Below are 16,028 nucleotides of genomic sequence, written 5' to 3'. Positions count from 1 at the left end.
TGTACGTCGTACGTAGGGGCTTAGAGTATCCAGATTCAAACTTTAATTGGGCCAGTTTATTATATATTTTTTAAAATATTGTAAGTAGGCATTTAAGATATTGAAAGTAGGCATTAAAGATACGATAAGTGAGCATTAAGGATAATATAAGTAGGCATTAAGAATACGATAAGTAGGCATTAATCTTTAATGAGTTGGGCTTAAGATACGCCTCTTAAAGAAAGGGTCTTTCAAGAAACTAGCTGAAAATAAAATATATTTTATCCGTTCTAAATTACTTGCAATATTTGTCTTTTTACACAATTTATTGCACTAATTTAATTCTTAATATCTCTATTTATTTATAATATAAAAAACTATTAAAATTTGATATTGATAATTCTTACACTGAAACGAATCAAATAAGAATCCACTTGATTAATATATTTTAACTTATAAATTAATAACAAATTAAGAATAATGAATAAATAGTGTTACATTTGCAATTTTGCAAATAATTTGAAATGAAGGAAGTATATTGATAATTTTTATAGAAAATTATAAAAATATTAAATAAATTAAATATAAAATATCGTGGCTGCTTTATATTAATTTTTCATCCGATCAATTTTAAGAACCCTATAATAAAATTTTTACCAACAAGTATGTAGATATTTCCCTCCTAATCTCTTATTCGTCCGTGAGGTTTCTTCTTTCTCATTTAAGCTCCATATATAAGAAAAGGGGTTCGTTCAGATTATCGGGTCGATTTTAAATTAGGTATTTTGTGTCAGTTTAAAATCGAGTCTTGTGTCAACATTAATTTTTACATAATTGTAAAGTCATATTTTAGCTGGAGTTAAATTGTGTGTGGATACAAAATCGGATGAATATTGAGTCTTATTTGTTACAAGCATCTTTATCTTCAAAGGATCTAGGCTTTTACAAGCTATGGAGTATGGACTATGGTCCAACATTTAGTCTCTTACACAGAGAAAATAAGCTTCTGAAAAAATATAACAAAATATATAACAAAATAATCTCCTACTAACATGAGTTTTTTTGGTGAGTCTCAAATATTTTAATTGTGCGAGTTTGTGTTTACAATATTATACATCTATTTATATCACTATGTGCAACCTACATAAGTCATGCGGCCATATGTGTGGATGCTAATTGTAATTTGATTTAAGTGCCTTTTTGATTTTTTTTAAAAAGGTTCAATAGATTGTGTTAAAATTCAAATTAATTAACATTTAATTTCACATTTCATAACTGTTGTATAATATGATCTTATTGATTAAATATAATTTATATATAAATTAAATAATTCAACTAATAAAATTATAAAAATATAAATTTTTTATTTTAAAGTCGTTTCATTAAAACAGAGTCTCTTATAAGAATAATTGTTCACCTTTTCCATTCTATTAAAGGAATGAATGAGGTACTACCAACTACCAAGTTGGTACTTCTAGATTTTAGTGTTAAAGTTAGTTAATCGCCCTACATTGAAAATGGCTTTATTTACTTTATTTTGCTCAATTAAAGAGTAGGTTAGTGATTGTGCCCACTTAATTCGTTTAAATTGTCATTTTTTGCTTGATTTTCAATTCTTTCACCTTATTTGTACTTTTATAAATTGCAGGTTTCTATCTCTTTGAAGACTTTTTTGAGCCGAGAGATTCTTTGACCGCACTTTTCTCTATGTGTTTGAGCTGCCGTCGTTCTCTCCTTCTAGACCCTAATCATAGTTTTTTATGAGCGGGATACACAGGGTATGATGATGATGATGATGATTTTTACTTTTATAAGATGAGTTCATACAATTAGTTTGCTTTTCTAATTAATCAATTTAGTTGTATATTAACTCATAAAACCGTCTTATGTTAAAATTTATATTAATTTTTAATTTGAAAATAAGTTAGAAAATCAATAAAGACAAGAGATAAAAAGAAATCAAATAAATTTTTATATGGTGGGAACTAAATTTCTTTCACAAGGATGAACGAAAATGTTTTGCTTTCAAAAATAACTTAATAAAATTGCGATCAATAATTAATCAATTAATAGCACATAGATGCAATAAATAGAAAAAATCAATTAGAGATAAGGCAATTAATTAATCTAAATCAATTAGTTAATTAATAAAAAGTGAATCTTTATAGTTTAGCTAACCAAAGCCATCGATTGTTACTTTTAGTAACTATTTTTGAACAAGTTGTTATAGTACCATGTTTAAAATTAGTTGGTTAAATCATTGATAAACATAAATAGTCAAATTTGTCATTTCAATCAGCTTTTACTTCCTCCGTTCCACTATACTTGTTACATTTGACTTTTTTACGCAATTAAATATGTTATTTTGATAATTTATACATTGAACCATAATATTATGTAAGTATGTGATTAAACAATTCAATTAAGATTCACTTGACTATTTTTTCTTATACATTAACCGCAATATATAAAATAAGCTTAACGATATAATGAGCGAGAATTTCGTAACGGAGGAAGTATTTTCCGATAGTGTCAGAAGAGAAAGTGTTAAAATAGAACAAAGTGACAATATCAATTCTTCATGAGGCTAAAAGTTGGATAAAATGGAGAAGTTTGTGTTAAGGAAACAAAAAATAACTAGAAAGTTCGGTGAGATGAAAAAGTTGAGCCTGAAGAACTAACAAGTAACAACTACTCTATTTATATAAAAACAAAAACAAATATCTTAAAAAACAAAAAATTTAAAGTTGATATATTATCTGTCTGTATGAGTTTACAACAGTACATTAATAATTATTAAGAACATAAATGTGAGAAAAATAAGAAAAATTGTGTTGATAAAAATTAAATAAAAATGTCGAGTCTTATCTCTGTTGGAGAGCATGTATTATTTTTCTAGGCTGGTGATGTCTTGAATCTGATTCGTACTTAACCCTCTTAATTTAAAAAAATCATAAAAATAGTAGAAATATTAACAAAAATAAAAATATTAAAAATAGAATATTACAAAGTTGAACTAATCCTTAGGACAGCAACATAGCATAGTAAGCATTGTACTTGGATGAAATGAAAAGTCAATATAATATGTGGACAACATGCATGCAGGATGCAGAAGCATTATATTCTAATTCTAGTTTTGATAGGATTACAACATATTATTCCCTCTATGGCTCTATCCCACTAATTGCGAAAAAAGTGGTACTTTAAAAAAAAAAATTATAGAATTATATTAATTAGAGAAAAATATAAATTAAATATATAAATAATAGTTAAAGAAAGCGTATTAATCATAATTAAAAATAAAAATGTAAAAAATTTAATCAACAAACTAAAAAAAATGGAACAAATGAGATAAAAACGGAACAAATGAAATAAAGGGAGTATTAGTATACACTATACACTATGCTATATTTGGTGCTTAGTGAATCATTTAAAAAAAGTGATAGAATTTAGTGCGTGCTTCAATGAAGCCATACTCCCACTTAGTTATTACACTAGTAGGTATTTTTTCCTTCAATGGCTACATTTAAATTATAATTTTATTTCGGTATTTATATATAAAAAATAATATATAATTATGTGAAATTTTATTTAATATATCTTAAATTTTAATTTTTTATTGTTATTTTTGTAATTTTTTATTTAGTTAAAATAAAGATATTTAATATCAAAATACAGATTGAAAAGTAGAAAAAGAATTATAGTACGGAAGAAGTAAGTAATACAGCACATTTTAAATATATAAAATATATGTAAGCATAAAGTTGAATAGGAGCATTAGATCAAGTGCTTTGTGTGTTGTCCATTTAACCAACAATGTTGAATTTTTTGAGAGAATATAGTGTATTTATGTTGTTTTATGGCGTTTGTCATGATTATACATGAAAACTTTTAAAGAGACATTAACTTGGTGTGTGGAATTGGAATGGCTATGGATATAACACTAGATTTATCTTGGATTCGCCTCAATTAATTTTATGGTTTGAGTTTGATTTTTAAGCTCAATAATTTTGAATTTGGGTTTAAATTCAAATATGAATGGGCCTAAACTTTAGGTTTAAGGTCTTCAAAATCAAATTCAACCTACCTTAAATTTGATTCAGCTAGTCTCTTGAAAGACCGTTTCTTTTGGAGAGGTATTTCAAGCTCAATCCATTAAAGATTAATGCCTACTTATCGTATTCTTAATACCTACTTAGATTATCTTTAATGCTTACTTACCGTATCCTTAATGCCTACTTTCAATATCTTAAATGTCTAATTACATCATCTTAATGCCTACTTACAATATTTTACAAAATATATAATGGACCGGTCTAATTAGAGATGGTCTCTCAAAAAGACTGTCTCTCACAAGAATTTGTGAATCTGATTTATGATCCAACCTATAATTAATTCTAAAAATATTTTATAAATTATTTATTTGAATTCATTTTAGACCTATATATGACCTATAAACCAACATTAAACCTAATCAAACCTTTCAATAGCAAAATGTAAGGTATGAATAATAAATAAGACCCATTTACAACTTATCAAAAACATATTTAGACCTTAGATCCATCAAATCTGATGGGTTTTGATCTGAGTCCAAAATTTTCAAATCTTAGGAATTAATGTCAATATAAGTCTTAAGTCAACACAAAATAAATAGGTTCGAATGTAAGTCTTATTGGATCTCATCTATAATTTGACCCAGAAGCATCTCTAAATGAAACAAAGAGAGCATGGCCATCTCTATAGACTCTATAGTGGAATATAGAGAGTAAGTGACATGGTGGTTGAAGATTCTCACCTTTGAAGTTCAGGTGAATATTTAGATCATCAAGTTATTATTTTTTTGTCTGAGATAAAGTTGGAGAATTTTCTGCAGACAAGAAAAAAGGAGAATTTATTTTTCATGTTGTGTGAGGAGTAAACCTTTGTTTTAGGTATAAGTGAGCAACAAATCTTATATAAGATCGTCTCACCATAAGACAAGCCTATGTAATTCGCTAATTTCTCTAATTGATCTTTTTAAAATAGTAAGTGTACATTGACTAATCCAAAAATGATAGTGTTTGCGTAAGATCATCTCATTTGAGAATTTGCAGTGCCAATCAAATAGTATGAAAACGCATTTGAGAATTTGTATAAAGCGAAAGTCTTCACCACAGTGAATTAAGCGCATGATTCTAAAGTTATGTTTTGATTGATTTTAGCATATCCTAGTCAAGTTGTTGATGCAATATTTATTTAATGGGTGTTGCTAAACTTCGCCACCCTTTTTATTTTTTCGCCACCCCCCTCCAAATGAAATTACAAATTTGCCTCTAATTTTTTTAAAATTACAATTTTGCCACTCATTTCAAATTTTTTATTTATAATAATAATAATAATAATAAAAACAACAATAATAAAATTAAATAATAATAATTATTATTCAAAAAAAAAAATTGAGTCGCCCAAAATTGGGCGACTCAATTTTTTTCTTTTTTTTTTTTTCTTTTTTGGAAAATAATAATAATAATAATATTAATACTAATAATAATAATTTATAGATTAATGTGGTCTATTAGTTCAGTTGGTTAGAGCGTTGTACTATTAACGTGAAGGTCACAGGTTCGAGACCTGCACAAGCCATTATTTAATAATTTATTAATTTTTTATCATATTTATAATAAAAAATTAATAATTATTAAATAATGGCTTGTTTAGGTCTCAAACCTGTGACCTTCACGTTATTAGTACAACACTCTAACCAACTGAGCTAATAGACCACATTAATTTATAAATTATTATTATTAGTATTAATATTATTATTATTATTATTATTATCCAAAAAGAAAAAAAAAAAAAAATTGAGTCGCCCAAAATTGGGCGACTCAACTTTTTTTTTTTTTTTTTGAATAATAATAATTATTATTTAATTTTATTATTGTTGTTTTTATTATTATAATTATTATTATTATTATTACTATTACTGTTATTATTATTATTAATTTTATTTATTATTATTATTTAATTTTATTATTGTTGTTATTATTATTATTATTATTATTATAAATAAGAAATTTGTAAGGAGTGGCATTTTTGTAATTTTTTAAACTACAGGGGCAAATACGTAATTTTAGGGGGGAGGGGGGTGGCGAAAAAATGAAAAGGAGTGTCGAACTTTAAGGATTAGGTATTTAATTTTGTGTTCAAAATTCAGATTATAATTGCGTACAAGTCACTTATAACTTATTTAGTTATGACTTGTTATTAGCTATGATCAAACGATCGTATAAAGTCGTTTCTTCCATCTACAAGAAGATACTCATCAAAGACTATTAAGTATCAAGTACGAGTTTTGGTAGATATAGGTATACATGCACTTTCGTTATGACATATTAATTAATTATATGAAATTCAATATATTTAAGCTCATATATTTGAAAATAATAATAAAGAGTCAAAAGTTATTAAAACAATAGATATTTTTATTTATTATTCAGGGATCCGTATGAGGTAAAGAAATAATACCATATTATATTTTACAAATATTTTATATTGAGTTTATCCTTAGGCTACCAAATTCAAATAGGCATGAAATACTATTCCCTTCGTTCCTTTTTGTTTGTCTACTTTACCTTTTGTATGTATTTTTTAGTAAATTTTAAGCCTTAATATCTTTAAGTACGCATTTTAAAAAATTATAAAAATTATATATTAAAAATTTTACATCAAGATAAATCTAACAGGATCTCACATAAATATATTTTATTTTTAATATATACTTTAAAAATCTAATTTAAATTTTTTTCTTTTAAAGTAGATAAACTTAAAATAAAAAAAAAGAAAAGGAATGGAAGGAGTAGTATATAACGTGAAATGCATTTGTGTTTTTACTACTATAGGAATACTTATTTCTACTAAATTTCAGTATTTAATATTCCTCTTCTATTATCAACGGTTCGTTTGATAATTGGTACTAAATGGGGAATGGTAATGAAAAGTTAGTGTATTTTAGTAGAAATATCTCTTGACAAATTTAATTATCATGCTTATCTCCTGCAACAATTTCACTTTCTACATAAAATTCATTCCAATGCATTACCACTTGATCATGTAGTATTAGATGGTAATGGAAAATTGTGAACAAAAAAACTTTTTTATGATCAAACTTTCATTCTCATTTGGCATTTTACACTACAAATCATTCTCATTACCACAAATAAGTACCGTTAACCAAATAGACCGTAATTACACTAGTATTTAAATTTGGCATTGATAAGTTCACTTCAATTAAGCAATTTAGTCTATAATTTAGTACTAGTGAATCAAATTCAATTGAAGTCTGAACGTTCGGACGAACAACCAAAGAAAATAGACAAGTTTCACATTGTAGGTTATTATCCAGACTCTTCACTTTATCCTAAGTATCTGTATCCGACCCTTGACACTCAGATATGGTACGACACTTGGACACTTAAATTTTATTTCAAAATATCTAATTCTTTTCATAAAATAGCTAAATCGCACACCGAAACACGTGTTCAAGTGGAACATGTGTATAAGAGTCTAGGTAGCCTAGATTCCACGCATTGCTAAAACTTGTAAAGCTAACATATTCCAGGCAGCTAAGAGCCCGTTTTCGGCACGGTCCATTTTCAACCTGATCCGTTGAACACCACTAATCATTAACACAAGCAAAAAAGGCTTTTTAAGATCAATCAATAGATGTTCTGTCTCCTAAATAGATGTTCTGTCGCCTAAATGCTTGTTCATTGTCCCTGAGCAGCAGTGTAGAAATGAGACCAATATTCTCGAACGAGCTGCCCGAATAGCGAACCTTCCTTTTCCATTAGCTTCATTGGCTCATCGTACTCCATCAATTTACCTGTAATAGAATCAGTGTGCTTGTTTAGCAATTGATCATATACTAGTGATCTAATATGATTCTTTAAAACAAGGAATCTACGCTCAGGCCTACCTAGGCAATGACCCGAGTCATATTGACTCGTATAACGTATACAGTACAAAAGAATGATAGCTGAGTTGGCTTAGCACACATGCACAGTTAACGACTCACCCTATAAGAAAACATATGCACGACTTACCTTCACTTATGGAAAGGACCTTTGTGCAATCCATTACTGTCGGTATCCTATGGGCTACGGTTATCACTGTGGAATCTGCAAATTCTGTTCTAATTATCTTTTGCAAGATCATGTCAGTCGCATTATCAATTGATGAAGTCGCTTCATCAAGCACCAATACCTTGCTTTTCCTAAGTAAAGCGCGTCCTAGGCAGAATAGTTGTCGTTGTCCCATGCTCCAATTTGATCCATCTTCCTCAACTATTGATCAGAATATCAATGTAATCATCAATAAACTAACTTTGTATGAAGAACCTAGCTACTTCGATGAAGACTTACCTAAGGAATCCAACCCATGTTTTTTGTCTTTGATCGCTTCAGTAAGTTGACATTTGTCGAGCACCTTTCCAAAGACATAGAAATAAAAATAGCAGTTGCTCCTCTGGTTCATTGAGGTTGCTTCAAATGACTTCAAAAATCCTCACGTTAAGATTCAGATTAGAGGTGTTCAACGGGGCGGGTGGACCCAACGGGTCAAGGGTCGGGTCAATAACCGTGTGTGTCATTAACGGGCCTTGGTGTAAAGGGCCGGGCCGGATAATTATAAAATAAAAAAAAGGGAAAAAAATTTAATACTTTTTTTAATATATATAAGTGGTTCGATCCAATAGGCCATAAAGTAATATAAAAAACTATTTTATAAACTTTTAAAAATCGGGTCAAAGGGTTGGACTTAAACGGGCTTTGACTCCCCAACCTGCTCCCTTTAATTTTTGACCCGCCCCGGCCCGTTGAACACCTCTAATTCAGATGTAGCAATCTCCGTGGGACATATGAGTATTGTGTAGTGAATGAGAAAAATATGAAAGTGTGTAAAAAGCTCAATCCTACAATGGGAGGAGGAAATGTATGATCTATTACCTCCCATATTGCCTTGTCGTTATGTTGACTTAACGGATCCAGATTGAATCGCAATGTACCATTGAAAAGTGTAGGATCTTGAGGTATAATCCCAAAACGCGACCTTAGATCGTGAAGCCCAATCGAACATATATCAACACCATCAACAATAATTTTCCCTTCTACTGATTCTACCAGACGGAACAATGCCCCTACTAAGGTAGTCTTTCCACTGCCAGTCCTACCAACTATACCAATTTTATCTCGCCCTTCAAACGTGCAACTAATTCCTTTAAGAACCAACGGTGTGTCTGGTCTATATCTTACCTATAAATTACATGAAAATGTTCAGTATCTCTAACCTTTCTAGAATTTGAAAATTTTGAATCTAAACAGTAGAGAATACCTGCAAATTGCATATCTCCACTTTACCGGCCAATGGCCAATTTTGTGGAGGGCGGTTGTCTTCAACGACTTCTGCCGCTTCACTTGGTATATCCATGTACTGATTAAGCCTCTCCACGGAAATCATTTGGTTGGCCAATGTGCATTGCGCTTGAATCGAGATAACCATAGCTGAATTCAACGTGAGACCATATGATAGTGCCATTCCAATGAAACCTGCATTATTGTTTTGTATAACAATTACCTCACAAAAGCGCACCTCCTACCTAGACGGTGTTTGAGGGGTCCACTGTATCTAGTCTTTATCCTTGTCAGTGATAACAAAGAGGTTATTTTCGATTGATCCTTAGTGATAAAATTATTTGCAACTTCAAATATATAAGAAGAGCATTGATTCAATGCAGATAGAAGAGGCGGGAAGGGGCTTTGCCCCCGAGATATTTGCTGAAATGTTTTTAGGGGTGTGTAAGTAATTTGGTGAAAAATCGAACACCAAATCAAACCAAATCGAATAAGTAATTTGGTTTGACTATATTTTAAATTTGGTTTGTTTTGAACTGAATTTTAATTATAATTCGATGTTCGGTTTGGACTCGGTCTAGGGTCCAACAAAACCGAAATAACCGAAAAAACCGAAATGTTAAAGACATGTTATATATTCCATTTGATTTGTTTGAATTTTTGCCCTTATTTTTAGATTTTTGTTTAAAAAAATTTTCTTGTTCAAAATAAAAACCCTTAAATTATTAATATTTACTTAGGAGCTTTAGAAAGAATAATTTTGAAACAATAATTTTGAAACAATACATGCAAATTTGATTTTCGGTGCAAAATATACAAATTGGTGCAATTCGGTCTGTTTAGATCAATTTAGATTGGTATTTTAAAATTTGATTCGGTTCAATTTTAATTTTAAATATTATAGTTTAAATTTAGACTGAAAATATTAAATCCGAATTTTATTCAATTTAATTTGGATTTGTATCAAATTCAAACCAAAAACCAAACTTTCACCATTAAGTTTTTTTCTATTAGATAAGATAATAACATCTTATTAGTCCCGGTACAAATTTATTCTAAATAGCATCTTTTTAAAAGAAATGGATAATATTGTTAGCTTTTTTTAGCTAATAAGGAATCATGTAGGCAATTATAGTATGTGATTATGCTTCAAGTTTATTTTTTAACTTTTATAATTAGGGTATGTTATATTGAGGGTAAATATTTAAGGGAAAAATTAAAGTCAAACGACTATATAATGAAGGTAATTAGAGGTGAATTTACTCATAATACAAGTATGACCTTATAAATGTTATTATTATCGATCTTATATTCATAGAACGTAATAATCTTAAACTTGGTGGAAAAATCATTCTAAAAACGTACGGACGTATTATAATAATCTCCCATCTAAACTTTTGTCCAAATTTCGCCACTGATTCAATAAGTCATTTTAATATAATTCATTATAATCCGAAACCAAAGAATAATGAATCGGACACTTAATTACCTTGGCTAAAAGTTCCACGAGGAAGCAAAACCATACATAATGCAACAGCTCCAAGAACGGTGGCACTAAGAGTCTCAATCCTTTGAATCAACCATTCACTAGCTGTAAAATTATGGAAGAATGGGCTTGCATTTGTATCAATAAGATCGAGAATTTTAGCAAAGAAACGATCTTCCTCCTTAAAAGCTCGAATTGTTACGATTCCAGCAATTGATTCAACTAAATGGTTTGCGACCATGGACTTAGTTGTACCATTGAGCCTCATCAACTCTTTTGTTGTAGCAAAGTAGTATTGCTGTCAATGATTATCATCCACTAATCAGTTTTTCAACCAAGCCATAATTTCTTGACGTTATATGCTAGAGATCTTGAACACTTACTTGCAAGCGTATTGCCATGAAAATCACTGGCACGATAACGAATAAGACTTGCCATGTGATGACGGTCAACACTCCTAAAGTAGCATATGCCAAGGTTGTAGCACCAAAAGCTACCTGGAAGCTAAAGGGGATATCAGTATCAACAGTGCTCAAATCAGACGAAATCTGCAGGGTTCAAATAAACACGAGAAAATTAATTGTTTTGGAAGTTCGATGTTCATAACTAGAGGTGTTCAATGGGGCGGGTCGATCCAACGGATCAAAAGTCAGGTCAAATTTTACGGGTCATTAACGGGCCTTTGTGTTAAGGGTCGGGCCGAACTGGTCGGACAATTATAAGAATTACTTGGCAAAAAAAATTATCACTTTTTTTATATTTTTAAATGATATTATTATATATAAGTGGGTCGATCCAACGGGCCATAACAAAAAAACTACTTTATGAACTTTTAAAAATTAGGTCAAAGAGGGTCAGATTTAAACGGGCTTAACCCGACCCGGCCTGTTGAACACCCATATAATCATAACGAGCATTGTAAAACGTATGACAAGTTCATACTCACCCGAGTTAGTATCCTTCCAAGAGGAGTAGAGTCATAGAATGACAATGGAGCCCGAAATAGAGACTTCGCCAACTGAGAATATATAGCTTTCGATGATTTCATCCCGACTTTAACTGTAGCTAAAGATCTAAAGAATAAGAATATTGTCATGCACAATCCAATAATGACATAATGCACAATCAATTTTGAGTTTTTGATACGTGGGTTATCAACACCAGAAACCATCCAAGTGTTTTGTAATATCTGGCCGGTCAGAAAGGCCGAATGAGCAAGGGCAACAATAGAAAAGTACAAATAGCCTTTACTCTGATACAAGTATATCAAGTATGGTGTAAAACCCATGTCTCCAACTTCTCTTTCTCCTTGTTTGATCAAGTTTTGTCCTTTTGATTCTTGATATTCAGACACAAAATCGTGTTTTTGAACCTTTAAAGTGAATGAGGTTTGTCTTTTAGATTTGCTAACTTCAGCCAGTGTATCGGTACCAATAGTTTGCTTGTGCGCGTTTACAAGATCCAAAAATTTCGGACATGAAGCTAATAACTCGTTATAAGGGCCTGCTCGAAGAACTTTTCCATCTGAAATAAGCTGCAATCAAGATTATATTCCTTTGTGAAGAATTCTACAGAATTGTCAAGCAACTAACTGAACTAATAAGTTGATGGTTAAAAGCCCCAAGATATATTATACTATCCCTGTTTTTTATTAATAGCTACACTTCACTCAGGGTGATTGAGATTTGAACACATGACCTCTTATCACATCGACTTTTGATACCATGTCAAGTAACCAACTCAACCAAAAGTTTATATGTTAATGGTTAAGGCCTTAAGATATGTTATGTACTCTAACAAGAATATATGCATAAAATAGTAGACAACTGTGAAAATCCATATGATCTTTAAGCATGCAGTTCAATATATGCAGTACAAAATCACAAGAATCATATAAGCGATTATACTTACCAAGCAACGATGAAAAGCAGGAAGAAAATCAACTTGGTGAGTCACAAGCAAGACCGTCTTTTCAGAAAGAGCTTCTATAACATATTTCTATCATAGTAAATCTAACGTTAACTTTCAATGTTGCTTTTAAGTTAGATAATAAGTAAAAAATATTGGGTGTTTAAGGTGTAAGAGTTACATTCAAGAGGCTCATTGCAGTATGTGCATCAACCGCACTGAATGGATCATCCAAAAGATAAATGTCAGCATCTTTGTATAATGCACGAGCAAGTTGAATTCTTTGTTTTTGACCCCCGCTTAGATTGATTCCTCTATCCCCAATCTCAGTCAAGTCACCATAAGGAAGGAGTTCAAGGTCCTTCTCCAAACAACACCTACGAAGAGTCTCTTGGTATTTAGCGTCATCTATGGCGGAACCAAAAAGGATGTTTTCGCGTATTGTCCCTGATTGAATCCATGTTGTTTGAGAAACATAAGCAATCCTCCCATAAACTTCAACCTGTACAAGGTAAAGATTAAACAATAAGCAAAGCAATGATCTAAGAAGAATGAGGGTGATTGTTATCAAGAAACCAACTCAACTAAAAGTTTAAACTAATGGTTGTATCCCAAGATATGTTATATACTCTATCACGTCCCCTCATACGAGAGTCCTTTGGACTAGAAGTGTGATATAGCACAGAATAGCATCGTGTTTGACACTAAGCATTCCAGTTGAATTGTGGGTGAATGAAAATTGAGTCCGTGAACTTTAATTAAGTTGACTTCTGATATAATAACCAACTCAACCAAAAGCTTAAGCTGATGGTTGTAGCTCCACAATATGTTATATACTCTATCAAATGAAAAAAGCTTACCGTTCCATCTATACATGGTATTTCACCAAGAATTGCTGCTAGTAATGTTGATTTTCCTGAGCCAACTTCCCCACATATAGCCACCTTTTCACCTAAACAAACATTGAGATTAATGTCTTTTAGGGTCGGTTTTGTTGAGCTCATCCCCCATGAAAGATTTGCCGACTTCATCACAATGGGATGGTTTATGCAGGACATATTTCCTGTCTTTCTAACATTTTCAGTTTGCACCTCAGGTGCTGCTAAAAACTTCACAATTCGTGCAAATGAAACTCGAGCATGAACTACCACACTAATTACATTGGGGATAGTTCTGACGGGCTCTTGCACTAGGCGCAAAGTTGCAAGAAAGGTGAAAACATTACTAGCATGCATAGGAATTTTAAGGAAATAGCATGCACCAAATGTAGCAGAAGACACCATAATAGGAGATGTCCAAAATAGAATATTAGTGTATGCTTTCTGCAAATGCACTGCTGATAACCATTTATATTCAACTTTCCTCAATGCCTCGACCACACTCATGAATTGACTTTCCCATGCATACATTTTAAGCACCTTCATATTCACAAGAGCTTCCGAGAAAGCCTTAAGCCGCTTATCTTGAGCAACCATCAATACCCTTTGATACTTATCTTGTAATTTGACAAGGGGCGTATTGCAAACCATAGTTAAAATAATTGCGACTAATGATGCAATGGTTGCGAGTTTAACTGAATGTAGCAAAATCATTAACGCAAAGCAAAGTTGAAGGCCGGTTGTCCAAGTCTGATGAAACCAAAAAGGGAATTCCCCGATCCTATCGGTATCAGTTGTTGCATAATTCATTATTTGACTGTTTGAGTGCATTCTCCTCGCAACAGTCGATAATCTTAGTTGCTTCATGTAAATTGCGGTAGTGATCATGGATCGTACTTTAAGGCCAATCAATCTGCTCTGAAAGTACCATTGCCTCTGCGACAATGATTCTAAGATCTTTGAAAGAAACAGAGAAATTGCCAAAAGATGACCTTGATATTTGAATGCTTCTTTACCTTCAGCAACCTTGATGAAGGAATCGAGCAAAAGAGGTCCAGTTGACATTACAAGTATCTTTACTAACGCGAAAAAACCTGATATTAGAATCTCGAATTTGTAGCATCCAACAATAGTCCACAAAACTGAGGATTCCGAAGGTGCTTTATCGCTTTTATCTTTATCTAGTCGATCTAGAAACTGTAAGTAACAAGACCCTGCCATATCTATGTCTCGCAATTTTGGCAAGTCGTCTTCCTTGAGAATTTTCTTGCTACCCAAGTTCATCAAAGGGTTCAACCAAAAAAACGAAATCTTACTTAAAAACCCGGCTTTGGCAAATTTGGTTACTTGAGTTGTTAAAACTTCGCTTCGTTTGTGATCCTCCATATGTTAATAAGTGCACGAATTCTCCTAGAAACCACGGTGTCTAAGACTATTTTAATGGATGTAAAATCCCTTCCTAAGCTTGTTGTTACTCACAAGTCACACCAACGAACTAACTCCAACAAAGAAACATAGAATTCACCTATGAATTGTACGTTGAAATAGAAGTACAAAAACAGCTGATCACACAACTTCTAGCTCTTGTTCATATGTCTGCATAATGCAAAAGAACTAGATTTTTGATTTCAATGGACAATTACAACCTTCTACATTTTAGTTTGTTTATGTAGGCCTTGAAACGGATCTAATGGCTAGTCCGGATAGGCAAGTGATAGGGACGGAGCAAAGATTTTGGAGGTCCTATTTATTTTTACGATTGTTTTTCAAAATGGTGCCCTTTATTATATCAAAAAATAAAAATTTTCCTACTCCAAGAAAAATAATTCAAAATAAAATGTATTGTAACATTATATTCTAAAATTACTTTAAATATAAAAAAAAGGTTAATAAACAAATTACTTAAAAATTATTGCTTATTTTTTAGGCCCCTTATTTTTAAGGCCCTAGGAGGTCGACTACCCTAAATGCTAAGAATCGGCCATGGCAAGTGACAACTCTTAAAAAATGTTAAAAATCTAATAGTACTGCAAAAAGAAGAAAAAAATAAACTTGGTTGAGTTGGTTAGATAGTCATCTTCCACACACGGTGCTAGGGATCAATTTTGTTATTTGCATGAATTTGCATCCCACTTTAATGTTTTTTTAGAGCTATTAGTGACATTATTTATTTTTTTCTAAATTCGCCCTTACGTAAGTTGGCAACTTAAAAGCTAAGATAAACGCACCAAATTGCTTGAGTTCAAATGCAAGAGCTAACCTGTAAGAAAGTCCTATTGCCATTTATTCATCTTCATCATTCACCAATACACCTATAAGAACAAATAAAGAGGAAAAAAAATATAATTAAGAGCTAAAAATTAAGCATTTATCAATTTCATGAACTGAAAG

General features: G+C 31.2%; 1 protein-coding gene across 1 annotated transcript; it reads right to left on the bottom strand.

Moving 5' to 3' along the window:
• Positions 1-7,240: 7,240 nt before the first annotated feature.
• Positions 7,241-15,023, bottom strand: LOC130805411 (ABC transporter C family member 10-like). The gene is made up of 11 exons (XM_057670189.1): positions 13,620-15,023; positions 12,941-13,261; positions 12,763-12,849; positions 11,798-12,385; positions 11,235-11,399; positions 10,855-11,149; positions 9,346-9,560; positions 8,961-9,266; positions 8,379-8,442; positions 8,061-8,300; positions 7,241-7,840 (listed from the first exon to the last, which is right to left on the bottom strand). The coding sequence occupies exons 1-11, from the start codon at positions 15,021-15,023 to the stop codon at positions 7,725-7,727; spliced, it is 3,801 nt and encodes a 1,266-aa protein (XP_057526172.1). The 3' UTR covers positions 7,241-7,724.
• Positions 15,024-16,028: the final 1,005 nt, after the last annotated feature.

This window comes from Amaranthus tricolor, chromosome 2, assembly GCF_026212465.1.
Source record: "Amaranthus tricolor cultivar Red isolate AtriRed21 chromosome 2, ASM2621246v1, whole genome shotgun sequence".
Lineage (NCBI taxonomy): Eukaryota > Viridiplantae > Streptophyta > Magnoliopsida > Caryophyllales > Amaranthaceae > Amaranthus > Amaranthus tricolor.
The sequence above is the reverse complement of the archived record's forward strand: the minus strand, read 5'-3'. Positions and strand labels throughout refer to the sequence as shown.